Consider the following 23,718-nt stretch of genomic DNA (forward strand, 5'->3'; position numbering starts at 1 on the left):
ACGTCATCCCAATTGAAAGTCAATAGGGCAATCATTGCTCAATAAGGAGAGTCTGTTATAGTTGATTGGTATGTTCCCAAGCGGCAATCTAAAGTTAGAGAAAGGAGAATTTTCCTTCAGGAACCTGCATTTACACATGAGATGTGAATATGGTGAGGCACCAACCACCATTATGACCGCTTCCCTTTTCCCGATGACTCGCTAGTGGATACTCCCTCCGTTCCTAATTATAAGACCTAGTTTCAAAATTTTCATGTTCCTAAATATAAGACCTCTTACAATAATCTAGCAAAAGGTTTTGTATTCTTCCATATTTACCCCTCACATTAATTGTATGTTTTCAATTCGAAAGTTACCACCTACCATTAATTACTACTAATCCAACTAACTATGACTTTTGATATAAATGCAATGATTATTAGTGAGAGAAAATGACAAAGGGTAAATAGGGTAGAATGTATGCATTTTTAAAAAACCAATATACTAATTTAGTCACATTAAGTGCTTTCTTAATAAACGCAATTTTTTGGAATATGTCTTATATTTAGGAACGGAGGGAGTAGCTTACTAGAAAAACCGTGAATGATAATGTGGTTGGCTCCGAATAAGGTGGCATGCACATACATTGATGCATTATATTGATATGCACGGTTGTGAGTGTGGATGTTTACATTGATAATCATATGATTAGCTAATATGCTGGTAGTCCAAGTGGGAAGCCTATTTATCACCAAGCACACTCCCTCCCAGTGGTTAATATTTTCAGGTACAAGTATTAAGATGGGCATGAGACGAGTCGAGTATGAGATGCGCCAAAGCTATTAAGCAATGGTAGCTGTCGGTGGATAAAATAGAAGAATTTGAGAGTAAAGTAAAAGAGTGTTGTAGAAATTAGTGTGGGGTGCGAAAGTAGATGCGATGTGTATTAATATAAAAAGTAGCTTAGTGAGTGTGTGAATGTGTGAGAGGTGGAGTGTGTGAGAAGAGAAGTGTGTGAGAGTGCGAGTGTAGCTATGATACGTTCACACATCTCACCTCATTTCCACCTTCATTTTTTCTCTATCTCTTTCTTCTCTATCAATCATATCACCTATCACATCTCTTTCTCTTTCTTCTTTTCTTTCCATCTCTCTTTTCTCCACCTTTTACACCTATTTAAGAGGTGTGAAAGTAATTTAATTCGGTGCAATTCAATTAACTAAGATCTGCAGACGTGGTCATACCGACTAAATTTTTTTTTTATCTCAAATTACGTACGATAGGAAGCAACATAACTGTTATTAACGATATCACATTAGGTAACTAAAATCTGTTTTCCTTTTTACCATATTGAAATGGTAAATATTTGTGACAATCACAAAAATTGCAAAATACTGGAAGAAGTATAAACAAAAATAATAAACATGCCACGAACATGTTCAACAAACTTCTGTACTCTAGTTAACAAATTCAAGGAAATTTTGTCCTCAATAAGGAAATGCTTAACCTATTTCCTTTTTATTTTTTTATTATTTCTACAACTTTATGCAGAATAGTATATGTTACTTTTATCCTCATGAAGGTTCTTCCAGGGTATTTATGATAGAATGTCATAAATTTAGTTTCACTAAAGATAATGTAAATCCCAAACCCTGAACCTTGGCTATGTGGTTCTTCAATAAGAAGGGTGTTTCTTTGCCCTTCCTCGAGAAACTTTTGATTCGCCTCTACTTGAACTTGAACCCTTGTCTTTAAGAGCCCAAGCTGGTGAAAGATCTGGTTCGTAGTGATAATCATAGAAAATCTCTTCACCAGCTTCAATACGTTCCTTTGCAAATATGCCTACACGATAATCCCCGGCAACAAGAAGCACCTATAAAACAAATATAAAAAGCCAATTATAAAATCTACACAATTGAGTTATGGGTATAGCGACTTAGAAATTTAAAGGTCCTCTTGTAAGGTTGAACAACTAGTTCTCCCTCTCAAAATAACTAGTTCTAATGTTTAATTTTCGTATCATTTATAAAATTTTAAAAGTAAAAAGCTAACTATAAATTTTGAGAACATAGGATGGACAAGGGAATATATATTTAGGTCGGATGGATACATTATATAATCCAAGATTCATGATTAAATAAGGGAATATATACTACTAAAGATGGGAAAAATTCACTAAGAGGAGGAGTAAGTTTTCATATCTCCCTAAAGTCGAAGTTCAAGTACTTACCTTAGCATAACAATTGGGTTTTGAAGAGTGGTTTGCGAATTTCAACTTGTTTCCTTTGCGGTAAGCATCGAGAGCGTACTAAAACAATCAGAAACTAGGTTTAATATAATACTTCAAAATTTTGAAATCCAAATATATTGTACCTTGTGCATATAAGATATTGGGGGTGGGGTAGGTTGATGAAAACTAACAAAAATCAATTAAAAATTAGCACAATAGTAGCTTATAGGTACATGATTAGAAATCTTACATCATATGAAAACCAAGTATAAATGACAAGAAAAATCAATGGCATCTTTAGGTAACCAACTTAATTAAGTTCTTATAATAGTTATCTCTTATGACATAAGTCTTATCCTTATGTTAATTGGACATACTAAAAAACTTATATAAGCACTTATTTTTATGTTAATACCCTCAAATTCGATAGCTTTGGCTTGGAGGGTGCTCCTAAACAGAGTTCAAACAAAGTATGCTTTGGCTAGAAGAAGCGCAATTCCTCCAAACTCAAACTTGAACTGTGTTTTCTGTTCCAGTGCTTTGGAATCCTGCTGTCACCTGTTTTTTGTTTGCATTGATAGCTGGAAGATTTGGTCGAAAATCCTAAACTGGCTTGGGGTTTGTTCAGTGCTTCACATGGAGGCTATCCCTCACTTTCCACAATTCAGGGAGCTTTTTGCAGGTGGTCCTAAAGCTAAGAGAGCGGTGACTATGATATGGCCATATGGGTGGCGATAATTAATGCTATCTGGTTTTTCCGTAAGTCTATTATCTTCCAGAATGCTGTTTTTGAAGGGGATAGGATTGTTGAGTTTGTGCAATTTAAGTCATGGATCTGGTTGAAGGAAAGAGAATGAAATTTCCATGTTTCTCACTATGAGTGGGTGGCCAATCCTTGGTGCTGCGTTCGTCAACTTGGCTGATTTAATGGGAGTTATGGCTCCGTGTGGCTTTATGGAGTGTTTTCTGCGTGGAGAATCCTTTCTGATTTGAGATTTTGGTTCTGTTATTTTGTTCTATCTTATCTCCTATTTTGAATTTTCTATCAGCATTTTGCTCTTTGAATTGGAAATAGTATGCAGGACGCTGTTTTTCTTGTGTTGGTCAAGGGTGGCTCGTTGCTCCTAATTTAGTCTATCATGAAGGGCAATTGGAGGTCAGCTTAGTGGATTGTCGAAGTCTACTTACAATGATTAATTATTGTTAGCTCTGCTGGTTGCTGCACGGCCTAAATATCATGGGACAGAACTGTGGATTGCTGCTACTTTGTGCTATATGTTTTCTCTATGTCTACTTTTGTAAAGTCCTCCTTGTGGACTACCTCTTGTTTACTGAAATCATGTACTTTTTTTTCTTCACCAGGTTTTTCCAAGGGGGTTTTCCCTGGTAAGGTTTTAACGAGGCACGATTTTTTTAATCTGCCCTCAAGGAGGTGGTGGGTGGTGAGTTTCTTTCACTAGTAGGAGGTTTCATTGGACTTCAATCATGTATTCTTTGTCTTTTAGTTTTTCTTTTCATTCCCTCCTTCTTGTATTTGGTTGAAATACCCCTTGTACTTCATATTCAATTAATTTCTTATGGCTTATAAAAAAAAAAATTAATAAGCTCAAAACAACTTAAAGGTAAGTTATAAATTATTTTTATAAGCTACTTAAACACTAAGAAGTGCTTATACTAGAAAGATAAAATCAAATGAGCTCTTCAAAACATGACCAAAATCTATAGGAGATGATAAAACAAACATAAGTTAAAAGAAAAAAAAGTTTATAGGAGACACTTGCCTGGTCATTCAAGTTGAAAATGTAAGAGGTGTTTATTTTATAATATACTTTCCCACGCTCATCTGCTTCTGTATCAGACACCAATTCACCTGTGTACTCTCCTAGGAAATCATTTTTGTTCACGGGGTGCTGAAATAAGTCATCAATTAGTGACGAGAAGAAGCTCAAATTATTTGAAACAAAGAAACTAGAGACATCAAACCTTTAAAAAGGCTCCCCATCCTGCAATATCAGATTTTCCCAATAGAATCTGACAAGTACACATATTAGGAAAATAATGCAAGATATTTCTTTATGCATGAATCAAATACTTATAATTAAAAGACTAAAACAATTACTAACCCTTTGACGTTGCCTTAAAAGAAGCAACATATTTCCACACTGACCATCTTCACGTCGAGGTGGCTCCCCTAATGAACCATCGCCACAACTGTTTAATTTAAAGGAATTGTACAGATAGAGGTCAGTTCCACTCAGTTATAACTAAAATAGTTATAATAGGAATAGGAAACACATAACGATATGAAACGGCAATACCTAATCCAACAATTTCGACAGACATCTGGGTCACATTCCCGGTTTGCAGCAAAGCATGGACAATGTCGATTTCTACATTGACTCTTTGCACATTGACATCCTCTGAATCGATTTCTGCAGAGCTTTGAACATCTGAAGGTAGAAAAGATAATTTATTACATTTAAAGAATAATTACTTAAGTTCACTAGTTAAGTTGAAAATGCAATTTTAGATTCTTTGAGAACATGTAATTCATTTTCTTCTTCTTGAAAAATATCTTTTTATTGCAAGTGATAGATGTATATATGTAGCACTTGAAGGAAAACCATTGTTTCTCTAGTGTTTGAGTTCAAAGGCGTATGACTATATTTGAAAATCTATCCTGATCACCCAAGGTAATTAAACATGAATACTCCTATGGTTAGTTATCTCATGGATGTTGTTTTCAATAAAAATGGCAATACAAATGAGAAATATGAAACATTAGGCAACTATAGGTACGTTCCTTTACTACAAATGATACATATATGAAAATTAACATACCCACAATACTTTTCACAGCAAGTTCCAGCCTGAATACAAGGGCATTGCTTTCCACACATTCCCTGGCACTCACAAGGCGTATACTGCTTAAAAATATGGTGTTTCCCCTTGTTAATTCTTGTCCACGTAGATGGGAGGCCAGACTTTGAAGCATGCCTAAACTTCTTAGTTTTCTTCTTTTTCCACAGCAACCGTGACCTTTGTGGCTTCTTTTGGTCCTAACAACATAACTCATATTAAAAAATAAAAACTAATCGGGTGGTATCTAAAATATTAGACAGAGCATTACATAAAGATTGGTCGTATATGTTCAAAGAAATTTTGCAAAATTGAATTTCAATTGCCAAAAGCCAAAAATTCGGAATTATATTTTCTTTCTTCTACAATTGATAAAATTTCATAAAGACAAGAACAACTCCTAAGACTATCAAGAGTCCAAGAACACAACATAGCTGAAACATTCATGGACATTAGCTCAAAAGTGCAACCGATCCCTTTTGCGCGGCTGCAATGGTGAAGGCAGCGGTGGCCTAGGGATAAGAGGGGAATTAAGAAAAAAAGGAAAAAGATTAAAGAACTTAGGTCAGAGGATGCAAAGCTCTTGATTTGTTTTAGGTAAGCAAAAATGATATTAAGGGGAGTACTATGGGTACTCCAACCATTAACAATTGAGAGAAGTTAGCAAATATGCCATGCCAACAACTAAAAAGAAAGCAGAGGAGAAACAGAGCTCATGTAGGAGCTTTCCATCCACTAACAGTACAAACCAAAAATCAATTAAGAGAATACAGATTTTGCATTACAAGGAAGCAACCCTAGTGACAGTCCTTGACTTTGCAAACTACTCAAAATGCCCAAGCCAGAACTATGGAGATATACCAGCAGAAAGAAGTGTGGATCCAATTTCATACCAGTAACGGCTTGCACAGTATGCAATGCTCTTGATACCATGTAAGATTATGAAATAATTTCGTGCTTTCATTGATCAGTAACCAGAGTATATATACAGGTAAAATCAACCTAGGTATAAATACAATTACAATAAATCATGCTTAATTACGGGAAGAATATTCCTATTCCATCACAAATGAATGTTAAATATGCATTTTTGAATAGAACTTTGCAGGAAGAAGTACATGTTAAAGACCTTGTGAGATATGAGATTCAAGAAAAATATGATAAAGTCTATAGAATAAACAGAGTTATATGGCTTGTAGTAGGCACTAAGAGTGTGGTACATAAAGATCGAGTCTTATTTTCGGAAGCATGTATTTATAGATGCCTTTTAAAGTACACTTTATGTTCATGTCTAATATTTATTTTTTAAAAGAGAAGTATATTTATTAAACCCAGAAGAAGGAAGCATAAGAACAACTCTCTCATGGGTGAGTAGACAAGAACAAAAAGCCAAACCAAACAAGGAAAGGCATAGCAACAGATGATGCAAGGAAGACCTACAAAATACAAAGAGCACTAAACGAAAACAGCAAGAGAGAAAAAGAACAAAACAGCAAAAACAAAAATGAAACAGCAATAAACCAGAAGAAAAATCAGCACAATCAGCATAACCAGATGATATCATATGAACTTGGCACCAAAGCCATGAAGCCCAAAATTATACTTAGATATTTTCCTAGCTCTCTGTGAAACAATCTGCATGAAACACCCCCTTTCCACATTCACAGCTGCATCACTTTTTTTTTTTTTTTTTTTGGTCAATGACAGCTGCATCACTTTGAGAGAAACCTTTTCTTCCACCCCAGCACCCGAGCAAAGACAAGGCTACAACGTTTTATGTTGGGCCAGTACTGTTAGGATGAAGATTAAAAGAGCCCAAATCAACTATTACGGAAGCTGTGGATTTTCGGATCTTGGCCCATTCTAGTGAGAGAGGCAAGAAGCACGATTCTGAAGCGGTGTGGTTTTGTAGGTTACAGTGCCTAACTAACCGAGAAGATTGTAGAATTCAAGGAGACTGATTAGATGCTTTGGAATGATAGATTTTAGTAGAGTAATGTTACTCACACACCTCTCTTTTGAGGTGTGTGAGGTGGAATGATGAGAGAGATAGGAAGAAAAGAAAAAGTAAGGGAGAGAAAATATGAGATGTGATAGATGATAAGAGGAGAGAGATAGAAACAAAAAGAGGTGGAAATGAAGAGTTTTAAAAATGAGGTGTGTATATATCATTACTATAATTCTTATCTTATTATCTTATTTTCATGGAATTGAGATCATTCAGTAAAATGATGGATATTCAATTCTGAAAAGAATTATGTTGTTGATATTTTTATGAATTCAATATTCATAATCCACAAAAAGTTTTACCAATGTTCTGAAAACCGGACCGGTCATTGAACCGGTGAAAGTATTAATTTAAAGTTTAAAAGTTCAACCGAGATCGAACCAGGTCGAACCGTTAATAGTAAAATAATATTTAAAATATCATTTATTACTAATACTTATTTTATAACTCTTAAATTTATACCCAGATTTAAATTTCATTACATGTAATATTATAATAGATATAATATTATTAAGTTTTAAAGTTTTTTTGAAATGAAATTTTATAAAGTTAACAAATATTCTATGTTTAAGTATATATTAAGTTAAAAAAAACGGTATATATTAAAAAAAAACAACAAAACAAGTAACCTTCGTAAGTTTGTAATTGGCCAGTGATGTTTAACTGATGTTTAACTGTGTTTCTCACCTTGCACGTTGCATCCATTTCTTGATTTTTGTCCATGCTTGAACTTAGTATGGATCCATTGGCCGTGGACATTTCACCAGCGTACATGTACTTAGTTACTTCCATACAAGTCTTCAAGCCAGAAAGTAAGTTTCGGGATATTAAGCAACTGCAGAGCATGAACACTACATGAGTCAAAACTTGAAAAATGTTCCTACTACACAATATATAAAGATATGATATTCGTGGAAAGAGTATTATTTACGTATGGGCCGGGGTCAAGTGGAAAGGAAAAACGAAAGGAGGTTGGGCAATATTTTTTCTCTCTAAGCAACTCTCTGTCCGATTTAGGTATTATGAATTGTAACAAATTGTTCTGGGATAATTAAGTACTTGTAAACCGAAGCAAGAAATATTTGGAGTGTGGGGAAAGAGCTTGGTGTCACACACCAAGGGGATGAGGAAACTCTAATTGCTAGGATGCACGGTATGGAATAAAGGGATGTAGAGGAAATGGCGGCTAGAGCAAGCCAAAGGAGGAAAGAGACAGGTATTCAATGAGGATTCTTTCGTATAATGTCAAAGGGTTGGGTAATATAATAAAATGGCGAATTATTCGCAAGTTGATCATCAAGTAGGAGTTGATTTTTGCTTGTTTCCAAGAAATCAAATTGGAGACAATCGATGTTAGATTGTGCAGAGCTCTTTGGGGGGGGGGGGGGATGATTCATTCGAGTGGACCTCTACACCAGCAGTTAACAGGGGTGGCGATTTTCTATGTTTTTGGCAGAGAGGTTCTTTCAAACTTATTCAGAAACACTTAGGCAGGGGATTCATTTGATTGCGAGGAAAGTGGGGTGATAATGATCTGCCATGTATTGTTATCAGCTTCTATGATTCATGTACGCGACTAGAGAAGGTTCAGCAATGGGGAGAGCTTGCCGAACTAAGGACCAGCTTCACAACATATCTTTGGTGTATATTAGGGGATTTTAATTTTGTATGTTCCCCTGAGGAGAGAAGAGGTTTAGCCACTAATTTTGCCCCGTTCCGTTGAGTCACAAAATATTTCAATCGTTTCATTAATGATTTGGAACTTTTGGATTTACCTTGGGTAGGGAGAAAGTATACCTGGTTTAGACCGAATGGTCAGGCGAATAGTAGGTTGGATAGAGCACTTGATTTGATTGAATGGATGGAGGCATGGCCCAACTATTTCCTCCATGTCATGAGTAGAGATTTTTCCGATCATTGTCCTTTGATCCGTAACGTCTCTACGCATAACTAGGGCCCCAAACCCTTTTAGACCCTCAATGGCTGGTTACAAGATCCTAGATTGAAAACCTTTGTAGAGAAGGAGTGGAACGATCTTCACTTTCACGTTCGGGGCGTGTTCATCCTCAAGGAAAAGCTAAAGGCCCTTAAAGCTCGCTTAAAGACTTGGAACGCAAAAGTCTTTGGTGATCTAACCACAAAAGAGAACGAGCTATCCCGCAAGCTTGAGTGGATTGATAGAAAAGCATATGAAAAGGTCGTTGTTGGAGGAAGAAACAAGGGAAATGAGAGTTATTCAATCTGAATTCTAGAAGGTGGCTAGACTTAATGAATCTCTTCTTTACCATAAAGAACAAGATGGATCAAGGAAGGGGATCCCAAATCAAAATACTTACAATCTCTTATTAGGTGGAAAAGGAGAAAGAATGCTATTGTGGGCCTTAATGTTGATGGTGTTTGGTATGAAGAACCAAAAACGGTAAAATTAAAGGTGAAAGAGTTCTTTGAGAATAAGTTTGGCAAGGATAATGAGGCGGCACTAAAGCTTGATGGGATCTATTTCAATCATTTGTCTCAGGCTGATAATACCTTCCTTAAGGCACCGCTTGAAATGAAGGAAATTAAGGAAGCAATTAGGGACTGTGATGGAGATAGAAGCCCTGAGCCAGACAGTTATAACTTCAAGTTCAAAAATATTCATAGCATCTGGTACACTTGGACATAAAAAGGTACCACATGATTTATATATGAGAGGTGTGTGGCCTAAAGGAAGCAATTCTTCCTTCCTTCATAGCATTTATTCCAAAAATTGAATCTCCGGTGGGGATAAACGAGTTTAGACCCATCTCTCTTGTGGGTAGAATTTATAAAACTGTGTCGAAGATTCTGTCGAAAAGGTTGAAAATGGTGCAGCCCAAGCGGATTGATGTGAATCGATTTGCTTTCCTCGGGGGGAGGAACATGTTGGATAGTGTTATGATCGTCAATGAAGTTGTGGATGAAGCAAAGAAGAAGAAAAACCCAACGCTCACCTTCAAGCTGGATTATGAGAAGGCTTACGACTCAGTTAGATGAGACTTTCTCTTGTATATGCTACATAGAATAAATTTCTGCAGTCAATGGATAAACTTGATAAAGGGGTGTTAGTTAATGGTAGTCCTGTCCCAGAGTTTAAAATGTGGAAAGGCCTTCGGCAAGGAGATCCATTGGCTCCATTCCTTTTCCTAGTGGTAGCCGAAGGCCTCAATGGCGTTCTCAAGAAGGCTGTTCATCTTCACAAATTTACAGGATTCAAGTTAGGAAGTAATTCATAAGTGGAAGTGTCGATGGTACGGGTTGCAGATGATACCCTCTTTATTGGTGAAGCAACGACACAAAATGTTTTGACCTTCAAGTTTGTCTTGAGATGCTTTGAATTGGCCTCTGGATTGAAGGTTAACTTCTCTAAGAGCAAATTGATAGCGGTAGCAGTTGGGGATAATATTCTGAATAGCTTTTGCTGCCTCTTTGCATTGCACGGTTGATGGTACCCCAGATAAGTACCTTGGAAATCCTAGAAGGGTTGCGTTTTGGGAACCGGTAGTATCAAGAGTAAGGAAAAGACTAGCTTCATGGAAGACCAAAGTGTTGTCTTTTGGAGGAAGGATTTGCTTGTTAAAAAGTGTTTTATCTTCAATCCCTCTCTTTTTTCTTTCTTTCATTAATGCCTCAACCATTATTATTAACAAATGCAATAAGATCTTGAGAAGATTCTTGTGGGCAGGTGTAGAGGGCAACAATAAGATAGCATGAATAAGTTGGGAAAAGATTTGCAGACCAAAAGAAGAAGGAGGCTTGGGAATCAAATATTGTGGAAGATTCAATAAAGCGCTAATGGGAAAATGGAGGTGGCGGTTTTTGAATGAGAAGGACAGCTTGTGGCACAAGGTACTTTGGGAAAAATCTATAGGTCCAAATGCTTCTAAGGCTTCTATTTGGTGGCAAGACTTGAAGCTTATGTGCTTTCCAGAAGGGAATGACATATGGTTTGAGAATCAACTATGTAGGAAAGTAGGAGAAGGGAATTAAACTCTGTTTTGGTTATATGGGTGGCTCCATGACCTGAAATTTTGTGATAGATACCCAAGACTTTTCTCCTTATCTACACAAAAGAAATGATGTATCAAGGAGGTGGGCTCTTGGCAACATGGAACTTGGGTGTTGTGGTTTACTTGGAGAAGGGCTTTAAGGGATTGTGAATTGAATCTACTTAACCAGATGTTGAATAACCTGCAAGCGTTTGTGCCATCTTTAGATAAATGGCTCTGGTTAGCTAACCCAGAGCGAACCTATACTGTTCAATCTGCTTATGCGAGTTTGTAAGCTTCGGGTACCGACATAGGTGTTGATATCTTCAAGAGTGTGTGGTGCGTCCCTGCTCCATCAAATGCATTGGCATTCACATGGAAGGTAATCCATGATAAAATTCAAACTCGAGCCAATCTCAAGAAGAGACAAGTGATCCTGTCACACACTGAAGCATTGTGCCCCTTTTGTGCGTCATAGAAGGAAACTTGTTCCCATCTCCTTTTCTCTTGCCCGGAAGTATGGGATGTTTGGATGGCCTGTTATAAATGGTTTAGTTTCTCCACGGTACTCACAATGGCTAGAAGGGAACAATTTTTGCAGCATATTTATCCTTGGTGGTCGAAATCACTGAAACAAGGAGCATGTGTGGTGTGGATAGCTATAACATGGTCAATCTAGAATCTCAGAAATACTTGCATTTTTAGTAATTATCAAGTGGACAGTGACAAGTTGTTGGATGAGATTCAATTCAAATCATGGAGTTGGCTCATAAGAAGAGTAAAATGCTTCCATTGTACGCTCTACGAATGGCGGACACAATCGTTTTATTTAATTTCCTCTCTATGACCTGTATGTTTTTAGGCCCGATATCAAAGGGGTACAAAATCATTGTTTCTCCACATGATAATATCACGTGACATATCCCTCAATAGCAGGATTCGTTGGACTTAAAGGCATATGACTTCTAGTGGAAATGCTCTCTAGTATTGAATCCTTTTTATTTCTGGTGATGTTGGGTAATAGGGTTTGCTTTGTAGAAGCTAGGCGCTGCCTTATGATAATTTTAGTTGGGTGGCTCCTCATATAGCTCTGTTTCTTCCTATTAGTAGTTGGCTCTCTTGCTAACTTTTTTTTCTAACTTGTATTTGGTTGAAGTACCCATAATACTTCATTTTATATCAATTTTGGCTTATCTAAAAAACCTAAGTATTACTTTAATTTGTCTAAGTGTTATAATTGTGAGGTGAAAAAGTAGAAAGACCGTACCTATTGCTTCCAAAGATTTCTACTCCCTTCAAATACAATTCTTTCTCAAGAGGTTTCCAGTCTGCGACCCCTAGCATGCCATCAACTTGCAACTCCATTGAATGGGACAACTGCTCAAATTCTATCGCCTTTGTGACATCTTGTTGTCCATTCTCAATACCCTTCTCATGCTCGCCATCACATATGCTACCTGAAACTATCAAAATTTACTTTAAGTATGTTAAAAACAAAATTTTAAGATGCACAAGTACTTGTGTGAGTTTCTTCATTACAAGTATCAAAACTTAAACTTAAGTTCCTTTTATAATCATCACTTGTGGTACCTATATCATCAGGTTACAATGTCAAGTAACATAACATTGAGTCAAATATGCGACCTTTTGTTTTCCCATACCTTTAAATATAGGAACATCTGATTTGAGATCATTATGAATATAATTGTGTCTTTCTTTCTGCAAGATGGCTTTATTACTCTGATCACCAGTCTCTTTTACACCAAAAGGTTCTAATATCACATCTACCTCTTCCACTGTTTTACTTTTTTCACCCTGTAAAGACTCTTGACTAGTATCTTGTAATAAAACATTGATATCCTTGAACTGCAAGAAAATGAAACAGAGACCAGTTGGTGGTCACACATTTCCTATCAAAGATAATATAAACGTAGATGACTCATAGCTCTTGGGGTTAGATACATAAGTAGAATTTTTAATCTTAAATGAAAAAGAGAGCATATGTTATTGATGAATTAATTCCAATACAAATCAACAAATCGCTTATAATAAAGATGTCATCCTTTAAAGTTTCTCGCATAGAATAACAGTTGAGAAAAAATAATTTCACAACATCATTTTTGCATTATTTTGAAATTAAAAATGTTGTGAACCCTGGACCCGACATCAAAATATTAAAAGTTATTTTAAAATCCTAGACCTTAAGAGAAGATTAATGTATACCTGAAGGTAACACTGATCACTACATGGTTTCTTGTCACCTTCAGGCTCAAACCAAAATAGTTGCTTTTCACTCTGTAAAGTAAAATATCACATTAATATATTAATGGAAAGACATACCGAATTGAAAAGAACATAAAACAATGGTTCTTACAGGATATATTAAAGGTTGAGAACAACCATGTAGAGGACAATGATAAACCTGTTGGAGAAAATAACAAAATCATAAACAGATAATATTTAATGCCACATTAGAACCATGATGATAACAAAAATAAAAAAGATAATGTTATTGTATGTACTAAGCATTGGCGGCAGAATATGTTATCAAGAGTATCTAAAGAAGCACTCAAGCTTTTCTCCAAACATATGCCAAAATTAGATTCTGTCACTCCAAAATATTCAGAATGTTGATTCATCCTTCTCATGTTCTCTTCCTTGAGATGTTTATACCTATCCTGCATATTTTAATTGGAAAAAATGTCTATGTCATCTACATTGTGTGACTTATGTTTTAACAAAAGATTAGAATTAACACCCACCTAGCATATAATCACATCCATGAGTTATTCAAATTTACCTGAATTTTTGAAATGGTACACCCAACATACTCGCTAACCATAGTCAACACATCCTCAGTTAACCCATTTTCCTCAAATGCCATCCTAAATAATAAATGATCAAGATATATAGTATTTTAGTAAATGAGAAGTTTGAGATTTGTAGCATGTAAGTATAGCTTCTCTATGTTAATATACCAGAGAAATTGGTCTTCGCCCTGTGAAAAGTCATGCTTAGCTTCCTCAGGTTCCTGTAAATCCTCGTCATTGTCACCGTCACTGTCACTGACTATCTTTGTCTCACCTTCTTTTTTATCATAATATATTTGTATTCTTCCGATAACTGATTCATCTTCCACCATTTTCTGATTTCTATTTCGCATGAAGGATTTTAGAAAGGAAAAATTATACATATCACAATCACCATAAGGATTAATCAATAAAACTTGGCATTTAATTTCTATTAAATAAAAGAACATAATTCCAGGAGCATGAGCATGTATGTCAACTTAGAAAAAATTGTACATCAAGGGGGAAAATCTTTGGAACTTAGAAGTAAAACTCACCTAGCCAAATAAACCCAACTTGTAAAGGGTGGTAATTTTTCAATGTATGGAATCTTGATAGTTGTCACAAATGGTACATTGTGAATGTAGATGTCATCTTTCTCTCCCAAACCTTGAAAGAAACCATTGAGCTTACATAAAGGTTGGTTAATTCTTGAAGAAAGCATTTGATTGGTATTTCTGTCTGCTTGTAACGAGTCCTTTCTTGATATTGCAGAGATGACAGTAGAAACCTGACATTGTATATTCTCCTCATTCCTCTTAATTTTTTCCTGAGGCAAAATAAAAAAAACAAAGATTATTCGTATGTGCTCCATTCAGGTGATAAAAAATAACCCTTTTCCATAGTGTATGTTGAAATCAAAGGAAAATAAACATTCATTGAGAAATAACTATGTGATCAAAATGCTAATAAAGTGAAAGAGGTAGTTGCAACAAAAAAATAGGATAGATCAATACGATGGTCTAATAGATAATTTTCAATATGCTTTAGTTTAGATTATTTTTTTTAACTACGGTATTACCCTATTCCCCTAATAAAAGTCCAAAAATGCTCCAATAATTCCACAAAAAGAAGTAAGATTGAGCTATCCAAATGGAAAACTTACTTTAATCGATTGTTTTCGCTCATCCTTGATTTTCTTTATCAACAACTTTAACTTCTTCTCCAAGATTCCAATATCATATGTTGTTTCCTCTCGATGTTGTTCCTGTAAATATTATTCATAGAATAAATTATTAAAAACTATTTTCATAATATCAACACAAAAATCTACATAAAATAATTAATAAAATCATATTTTCCTACTATGTCATATTTGGTTAAACGTAGATAAGTAATGCATAATAAGTTAAATTCTCTTGTGATGAAGAAATGAACGGTGTATTATTTCTTAAAGGAACTATTCATGATAAAAGACAGAGGGAAATTTAAAATTAAAGTGATAAGAAAGAGAGGAACAAAGTGTTGTTCAATATAAATCTACGTAAAATAAAATTTAAACAAATAAATAAAATCATATTCTCATACTGTGTCATGTTTGGTTAAACGCAAATTTAATATCAACACATAAATCTAAAAAAAAAATTAACAAATAAATAAAATCATATTCTCCTACTATATCATGTTTGGTTAAATGCACATAAGTAATGCATGATAAGTGCAGTTCTCATGTGATGAAGAAAATGAATAGTGTGTCGTTTCTGAAAGGAACAATCCATGATAAAACACATAGGGATATTTAAAATCAAAGTGATGGGAAAGATAAGAATAAAGTGTATTTTAGATTACAACATTAATTGTCTGATACATTGAACATAATGTTGGTGAACTGAATTCTAGTGTACAATTTGGATGTTGATTCAGTAGATGAAATAAATCTGTCAAAAAAAAAATGAATTGAAGAAATAGAGAGAGAGAGAGAGAGAGATAATCATCGAAAGAGTAACTTACACGAGGTTCATCAGTGAATAAGGTGGCACTAGAGAACATGTGTGCGTTGCGCAAAGACTTGGATGAAATGAGTGAATCGAGAAAGAAACGAAGATAAGACTACATGAATGTTAGGGGTTTTAAAAGAAGAAGATGAGCACACTTAGTGATAAAGCTACCACCAAAGCAATATCATTTCTACAACTCTTTGTGCACTATTCAAAATATATTTATAATTCTTCTTATTCTTTAATGTATATGATAAGAAATCTATTTAATAAAAATAAATATATTTCATTTATTCAAATATGAAAGATATTTATTACTTTCTAAAGATATTTTTTTTCCTAAAATTGAAAAATTATTGAAATAATGAAAATGTTAAGTTATTATATTTTAGTTACAACTTTCATATATCCACACCTCTTTTTCTCTTTCATCCTATTCTCACACACTTTATCTTCTCATCTTTTTCTTCTTTTCCCATCACATTAACCATGCCCTTGTTTGAAATATCTTACTTCATCTTATCTTATAGCTTATAACCTACATATAATATATTTTGAGATAATTATTGTAAACTATTTAGATTAGCCTACGAATAAGAGATTATGCTTATTTATAACCTATTTCCAATGTATTTCAATAAGTTTCTTGTTTCCCTGATGCAAAAAAAATAAATAAATAAATAAAGACCAACATGCAAGAAAAAAATAAAAAAAGAGAGGATTAAACTTTGGTGCTTGCAAATAAATGCTCTGAAATACAAAGTTAAATTGGATCACTCGACAGTTTTTGTGTGTGTTGCCTCTTGTTCTTTCCCTTTTTATTATCCTACCTGAAGTAACACTATGGCCACGTTACAACCCTTGTAAATCTCTTCTTTGTTGCATAGCATGCTACTGTCTTATCTTGGTTTGATTGATTATTAGAACTGATGCATAATGTTTGCATGTCAGATGCACAAAATAATTGAAGGTTGTACATGTTTGTGAGTTTTTTCTGTGAACTCTTTTTCTCACTTTCTCTTGGTTTCACTCTTTCTTTATTAAATTTCTTATTTCTCTTGACTAGTTTGTCATTGACCTGGGTCTTTCTTTGTAGTTGTGTATCTTGTGTTTTGAAGTGTAGACAATTGATTTGGAATTGATTTATCTTTGCTTGAGGACAAGCTTTCCTAAGTTTCCGCTTGACGACAAGTTACCGTTGAGTATAGGGGTGTGATGACCCGGGTGTCTAAGTTATTTTTCTAGTTTATTTGCATGCATTTTAAAGTATTATTTAGGGTATTTTGGTCATTTTTTATCACTTTTGGATTATTCCATGCACTTCACTATTTTATGTAGTTTTTAGAATTTTTCTATATTTTAATGATTTTTGTTCCGGGATGGAACATTGTGAGATAGGGTAGTACCTAGAGTGTAGAGTGATTGCACAAGAGAGAAAGATTAGAGAGAAAGAGAGTAACTGAATTTCACATATATTATTTAGAAATGAGCCAAAAGTCCCTTACAATTGATAACCGCTTCCTATTTATAGGGGGTATGGCCCCCCGCGCATTAACCTATCCTAGGGGCCAATTGGGCCATGCAAACAGGCCCAAGTTTTAAGCCAAGCGACCCGCCTACGGGCGGGAAAACCTAGGGTGTTGCCCCTATAGGGGCTCGCCCGGTCCAAAAGTCCACAAGACAACATGCTTAAGGCACGAAAGCCGAGCGTGTCTTAAAAAGCTTAACAACCTTCTAAGCCTATCTAGATTCTAAGGCATTCATTTATCATAGGTCGCCAACATGGCGTTTGAACCGCATATCCATACAAGGTCCTAGATCTATGACATCATAAGTCCACAAGTTCACAAGTCCACAAGTCGGCGAGTGGTCTTGTGGCGTGAGGCGATCAAGGAACCAGATTGGCGATTGCGACGATCAACGGCTCCTACTGAGCTGTCTTTTAATTCGTGAACCTAAGGAATTAAGCAAACCTAAGCCAGAATTAGAGATGAAGAAAACTAATCAGTTGAATTTTATTAAGCACTATACCTCAAGAGCGCGATATACTTTGCAAAGGAATTCGTTCGAAAGGAATTAGCCTTCCATGGATGGGGCGAATTCAACAACTATATTGGAGAAGAGAATAGGGATTAAAAGCATAAAACCCTAGCAGAGCTCTAATATAACTGAAATTCGAAATTGCATAAAATAATAATGTAGAAGGTAAAAGGTTCTTGTTTCTCTCAGCACAAACCCTTAAATAGGAGCTGAGATCACAAATCCTAATCAAAAATCAAAATCAAATCCTAAAAGATATCAAAATCAAATCCTAACAAATCCTAAAGATAGAGTTTTAAAATAACAACCTAAATAAGTTTGAATCTGAAAGATATCAAACTTAATTTATTCCGAAATTAAATCCTAAATTTTCCTAAAATACAATCTTCACTCCAGCACAATCAAATCTTCATTCCGCAATTCCCCAAAATGCCCTTGATGTCAAATAAAACCTGAAAATAAGAATAAACGTAATTAGACCAAATAATAGAAATCTTTGTCAAGCAAGGTCAATTAATTACGAATAATCATTAATAATGACAAATTAAGGCTATATAAAATGGGTAAAATATTGCTCATCAAATACCCCCACACTTAGCCTTTTGCACTCCTGGGCAAAATGAAGAATTAAGAACATGAAAACCAATTTGTAACTGGAAGTGAATCATGCAATAACCTAAAAGATCACATACTTAACAATGAATCCTAGGAAATGTAGAGAAATTGGCAAAATCAAGTGAAGAATCAAAGAGACAAGAAATCCATGAATATCATCCAAACATCCAAGCATGTAAAGTAACCCATCAAACCAAGAGGTGAGAACAAAGATGATAGAACCTCACAAGTTATGCTCTCAAAGTGTTTACACTCAAGTGTTTACGGTTTGTGTTTACGCTCAAGGCACTTCATGAGAACAAACACTACCATAGGCTTGACAAGACGCTAACATCAACAATCAAAAACACATGCACATAAAGATCAAAAAGGGCTTTTAAAGGTTGTAATGGGGCCAAGGACAAGGTAGGATAAAATATGGGATAAGTAGCTAGAACCTTAGGAAATAGAGGAGCAATGGGGAATAAGTAAAAAGTAAGTCAACATCAACCCAATTTAATAGCATAAGATTTGCAATTCTTCCTCCAATTCCACACTTCAACTTTTCGTCCTTTATTCTTTCATTCATTTTTTTTTCTCTTGGCCTTCTCTTTTTTTCTTTTCTTTTTCTTTTCATTTTTTTTTCGTTTTTTTTTTAACTGAAGTTCAAAACTACTAAGAAAAACAGCACCACCATACTATTTACAACAACCAACTAAGCATAACCGAGAATTGGAAGAATTAAAGAACAATGCACCCTTACCCACTTAGTACTTACTCCCAAAACAATTCCAAAGCTCCAAAATTCCCTAAGATTAGGTCAATCATGGTTTTTCACTTATAAGCTTGTAATGAGCTAAAGAAAAGAAGAGTAAAAAGGCTCAAAGTGGCTATCAAAGGATAATTCATTCAAGGTAAGCTTATATGGCTAGTGGCTTATTAATTAAAAGAAGAAAATGCCTAAAATCACCTCAATATGTGCATGTGAATATCAAGTAGAAACAAGCGTCAAGTCAAATTCTAGAGTGCAAGTAATCAAGAGTGCAATCACACAAGAAAAAGATTAGAGATGGCATACAGTTGACCACCTACAGTTAAGGCTCAAAAACTCTCATAGGGGAATTAAGTCTATCATAATTGTTTCAACCCCTCAATTTTCAAAAGTAACTTGACAACAAGAACGCATGGATTCACATCACAAGATATCATGACTCAGTTCAAAGAAAGAAAATGCCCATAATCTAAACAAGACCTAAGAATTCAAAGAAAGCATGGATCAACCTAATTTATTCAAAAACTAAATATTCTACCTACGGTAATCTCCCCCCCACACTTAAACTACACATTGTCCCAATGAAGCATAACAAATATGGAATTGAACAAGTGCAATAAAAGTAAAGAAGGAGAAGGAAAACTCCCTGATTCATGGCGGGCGGAGGGTGGAAACAACCAAGGAAACATTTTCCATGGTAACATCCACAAGAGAAGGATCCTTGAAGGGCAAATGAAAGTGATCCTTTCTAGTTGCTTGATTGAGCCTCCAACTGTTTTGCACTCGAGTAGGGATAAGCTCGTTTCTCTCATTCTTCACTACAGTAAGTCCTGTCTTCTTAGGGACCACTTGAACTGGGCTCACCCAAGAGCTTTCAGAGATCGGATATATAATTCCAGCTTGTAGCAGCTTAGTGATCTCCTTCTTCACAACATCAAGTATCACTGGGTTGAGTCTCCTTTGTGGTTGTCTTACTGGCTTCGCTCCTTCTTCCAAGAGTATTCTATGCATGCACATGGATGGACTAATCCCAGGAATGTCAGCTAAGGTCCAACCAATAGCTTTCTTGTGCTTCTTTAGTACTTGCAGCAACTTTTCCTCTTGATTTTCACGAAGGAGAGAGGAAACAATGACAGGGAGCTTCTTATCATCCTCCAAGTAAGCGTACTTGAGGTTATCTGGTAAGGGCTTAAGCTCCAATACGTGTGCCTGCAAAACAGATGGAGCCAAACTAGCAGATACAGTTTCTGCAGCCTGCACTTCAACAACTGGGTTAGTGCAATCAGATTTCTTAACATCTGAGTCAACAACAACAGTGTCCAAAAATTGATCAATGCAAGAATCACACATTTCAGTAGCAGTACATGTATGACAAGTGTATGACCCAGTTAGTGAAGGAAAATCAGAATCATGTAGAAAATCAGATTCATGTAGGAAATCAGATTCATGTTCATCAAGCATATCATCAAGCAGTTCATCAAGCAAATCAATATGAAACACAGAATAATCTTCAGGTGGATGTTTCATAGCATCAAAAATGTTTATCCTAACCACAATATCACCGAATTCCATAGTCAGTGTACCAGCATAAACATCTATCTTGGTTCGGGCTGTCTTTAAAAATGGTCTCCCCAAAATGATAGGAACTGTATTACGGGAAGATCCTTTTTCCATTTCAAGCACATAAAAATCAGCAGGGAAAACAAGTTCACCAACCCTAACCAAAACATCCTCTACCCATCCAGCAGGGTGTGCCGTGCTCCTATTTGCTAATTGGATGACAACACCCGTAGGTTTCAAAGGTCCAAGTGAAAGTGATTTAAAAATAGACATAGGCATCACATTAATTGAAGCTCCTAGATCTAGCATGGCATTTTCAAATTTAGTATCACCTATGACACAAGGAACAGAAAACGTACCTGGATCCTCACACTTTTCAGGAACATCAGAAACAGGAGTAGGTTTACCAGCTTTACCTATGATTGCAGAAACGTTTCTCCCCATGCGAACTCTTTCATTTCCTTTCAGCTTCCTTTTCTGAGTGCATAATTCTTTCAGAAACTTTGCATATCTTGGAATTTGCTTGAGTGCATCAAGTAGAGGTATGTTCACCTCCACTTTCTTGAATATCTCCAAGATTCCCTTATCTACCTCTTCCTTCTTCTTGCTTGGCATAGCTTTCGGAGGGAATGGAAGAGGAATGGAAGGTGGTTGTACTTGGAAGGTTCTTGTGGCAGTGGTCTCTGTCTCCTTTTCAGGTTCAGGTTCTGGCTCTGGTCCATGATCTGCATCAATTTGCTTCCCCGACCGTAAGGTGATGGCACTCACATTTCTTGGATTGACAACCGTCTGAGAGGGCAGCTTATCAGAATTCTGGGACTGGAGCTGGTTTATTGAAGTAGCCATCTGTCCTATCTGGGTGGTCAGATTCTGAATAGAGGATCTGGTGTCTTGTTGGAACTGCATGTTTTGGGCTGTCATCTGCTTCAACATATCCTCCAATGAAGATTCTTTAGATTGCGGTGCAGCAGGGTTGTTAGCCTGTTGTTGCATTGGAGGAGGAACATATGGTCTAGCATTACTCTGAAACGGTGCTTGGGCAGGTTGTGACTGATCAGACCATCTAAGATTTGGATGATTTCTCCAGCCAGGGTTATATCTGTTAGATGACAGATCACAATTTTGCTGAGGTCGATTATTGAAAATGTTGGCAGCATATGCTTCAGGATTCTCATTTGTAGGTTCCTGCAGAGAAGGACAAACATCAGTATTATGGTCTTTAGTGCAAATGCCACAAACCTTTGCCTGTTGTGAAGGTTTATTCTGGTTCATGGCCAATTGAGTAACCAAGCTGGCAATGGTTTCCATCCTCTTCTCAAGCTTGTCCATCCTTGGATCTGTCCCAATCTCATTAACAGTTTTAACAGCATCATTACTCCTTGTGTGAAACTGCTGAGAATTAGCAGCCATCTTCTCAAACAACTGCCTGGCTTCAGTAGGAGTCATGTCATTCAATGCACCTCCACAAGCAGCATCAATGAGATGTCTTTCCATGTTGAGCAAACCCACATAGAAATACTGAACTAGGAGCTGCTCGGAAATCTGGTGATGGGGGCAGCTCACACATAGTGTCTTGAATCTTTCCCAGTATTCATGTAGAGTCTCTCCATGTAGCTGCCTGATTCCTGAGATGTCTTTTCTGATTGAAGTTGTCCTAGAGGCAGGGAAGAACTTCTCAAGAAACTTTCTTTTCAGGTCGTCCCAGCTTGCAATGGATGAAGGAGGCAGGTTATACAACCAAGTCTTTGCAGTTCCCTGAAGGGAATGAGGAAAAGCCTTCAAACAGATATGATCTTTGTCAACTTCAGGAGGCTTCATGGTGGATATGACAGTACGAAACTCCTTGATATGCATATGAGGATCTTCACCTGCAAGACCACCAAACTTAGGCAATAAATGGATTAGTCCAGTTTTGAGTACACATGGTACATCCTCAGGATACTGGATACACAAGCTTTCGTAGGTGAAATCAGGTGCAGCCAGCTCCCTTAATGTTCTTTCTCGCGGTCCTTCTTCAGCCATGTTATCAAAAACCCAAAAGCATATAAATTATGTTGAATTCCGAGTTCTGGAGCAAAAGATATGGCCGTTTGAAGTTACAGCCTAATTATCCTTCAAAAATCACCAATCCTTACCTTCACCAACAAATCCATTACCTGCGTCAGAGATCGAACTTGTTAATACTACTACTAATAATACTAATACTACTAATGCTAATACTAACTCTATTGAACCTTTGGCAAGGACGATAATCCCCGGCAACGGCGCCAAATTTGATCGAGGTCGTACCCGATACAAATAATTAATTTATAAAACTGTAGTAACTAGGAAGTGACTCCTAGGTCGTTTCCCAAGGATTATCGTTCGGCACAGATTCAATATTAAGAACCCTAAACGCACACACACTGGGGGGGGTTGTGATTCAGTTCAAAAGATTAGCAGAAAGTAAACAAAGATTAATATGATAAGTAAAGACGGACGAATCCCTTTGTTCAGTATATCGCTGCTCAATCACGGGTATCTAAAGATCAATTCTTGTTATTAGTTTCCTAGTTCGTGAGAATTAATTAACTAAGCGATAACTAATTCACAGATTCCTAAACTAAGCGATTAAGAATCCTTTACGCCCTAATATGAACTAAGCGAACATACATCATCTTCTAATTCGTGAACCTAAGGAATTAAGCAAACCTAAGCCAGAATTAGAGATGAAGAAAACTAATCAGTTGAATTTTATTAAGCACTATACCTCAAGAGCGCGATATACTTTGCAAAGGAATTCGTTCGAAAGGAATTAGCCTTCCATGGATGGGGCGAATTCAACAATTATATTGGAGAAGAGAATAGGGATTAAAAGCATAAAACCCTAGCAGAGCTCTAATA

At 36.0% G+C, this 23,718-nt stretch overlaps 2 protein-coding genes across 2 annotated transcripts; both read right to left on the reverse strand.

Moving 5' to 3' along the window:
• Positions 1 to 1,371: 1,371 nt before the first annotated feature.
• On the reverse strand, positions 1,372 to 15,921 carry LOC130735931 (histone-lysine N-methyltransferase EZA1-like). The gene is made up of 19 exons (XM_057587800.1): positions 15,883 to 15,921; positions 15,038 to 15,139; positions 14,430 to 14,701; positions 14,062 to 14,235; positions 13,884 to 13,968; positions 13,606 to 13,761; positions 13,458 to 13,505; positions 13,307 to 13,378; positions 12,745 to 12,949; positions 12,623 to 12,673; positions 12,351 to 12,540; positions 7,764 to 7,911; positions 5,051 to 5,268; positions 4,528 to 4,659; positions 4,333 to 4,420; positions 4,193 to 4,240; positions 3,991 to 4,119; positions 2,210 to 2,287; positions 1,372 to 1,852 (listed from the first exon to the last, which is right to left on the reverse strand). Exons 1-19 carry the CDS (start codon positions 15,919 to 15,921, stop codon positions 1,655 to 1,657), a joined length of 2,433 nt encoding a protein of 810 aa, XP_057443783.1. The 3' UTR covers positions 1,372 to 1,654.
• A 4,005-nt stretch (positions 15,922 to 19,926) lies between these two features.
• Positions 19,927 to 22,857, reverse strand: LOC130735932 (uncharacterized). The gene is made up of 2 exons (XM_057587801.1): positions 21,896 to 22,857; positions 19,927 to 21,796 (listed from the first exon to the last, which is right to left on the reverse strand). The coding sequence occupies exons 1-2, from the start codon at positions 22,855 to 22,857 to the stop codon at positions 19,927 to 19,929; spliced, it is 2,832 nt and encodes a 943-aa protein (XP_057443784.1).
• Between the last annotated feature and the right edge of the window lie 861 nt (positions 22,858 to 23,718).

This window comes from Lotus japonicus, chromosome 2 (genome assembly GCF_012489685.1).
Source record: "Lotus japonicus ecotype B-129 chromosome 2, LjGifu_v1.2".
In the NCBI taxonomy this organism is placed as follows: domain Eukaryota; kingdom Viridiplantae; phylum Streptophyta; class Magnoliopsida; order Fabales; family Fabaceae; genus Lotus; species Lotus japonicus.

Bases quoted from the DNA above. Each gene is read 5' to 3' on its own strand.
- LOC130735931 (XM_057587800.1), bottom strand. From the start codon at position 15,921: ATGTTCTCTAGTGCCACCTTATTCACTGATGAACCTCGT. The intron at 13,379-13,457 runs GTAAGAACCATT...TTTACTTTACAG, and splicing joins CTCAACCTTTAATATATCCT to AGTGAAAAGCAACTATTTTG. The intron at 12,674-12,744 runs GTATGGGAAAAC...CTGATGATATAG, and splicing joins AGATGTTCCTATATTTAAAG to GTACCACAAGTGATGATTAT.
- LOC130735932 (XM_057587801.1), bottom strand. From the start codon at position 22,857: ATGGCTGAAGAAGGACCGCGAGAAAGAACATTAAGGGAGCTGGCTGCA. The intron at 21,797-21,895 runs GTCTGATCAGTC...CCCTGCTGCACC, and splicing joins AATCATCCAAATCTTAGATG to GCAATCTAAAGAATCTTCAT.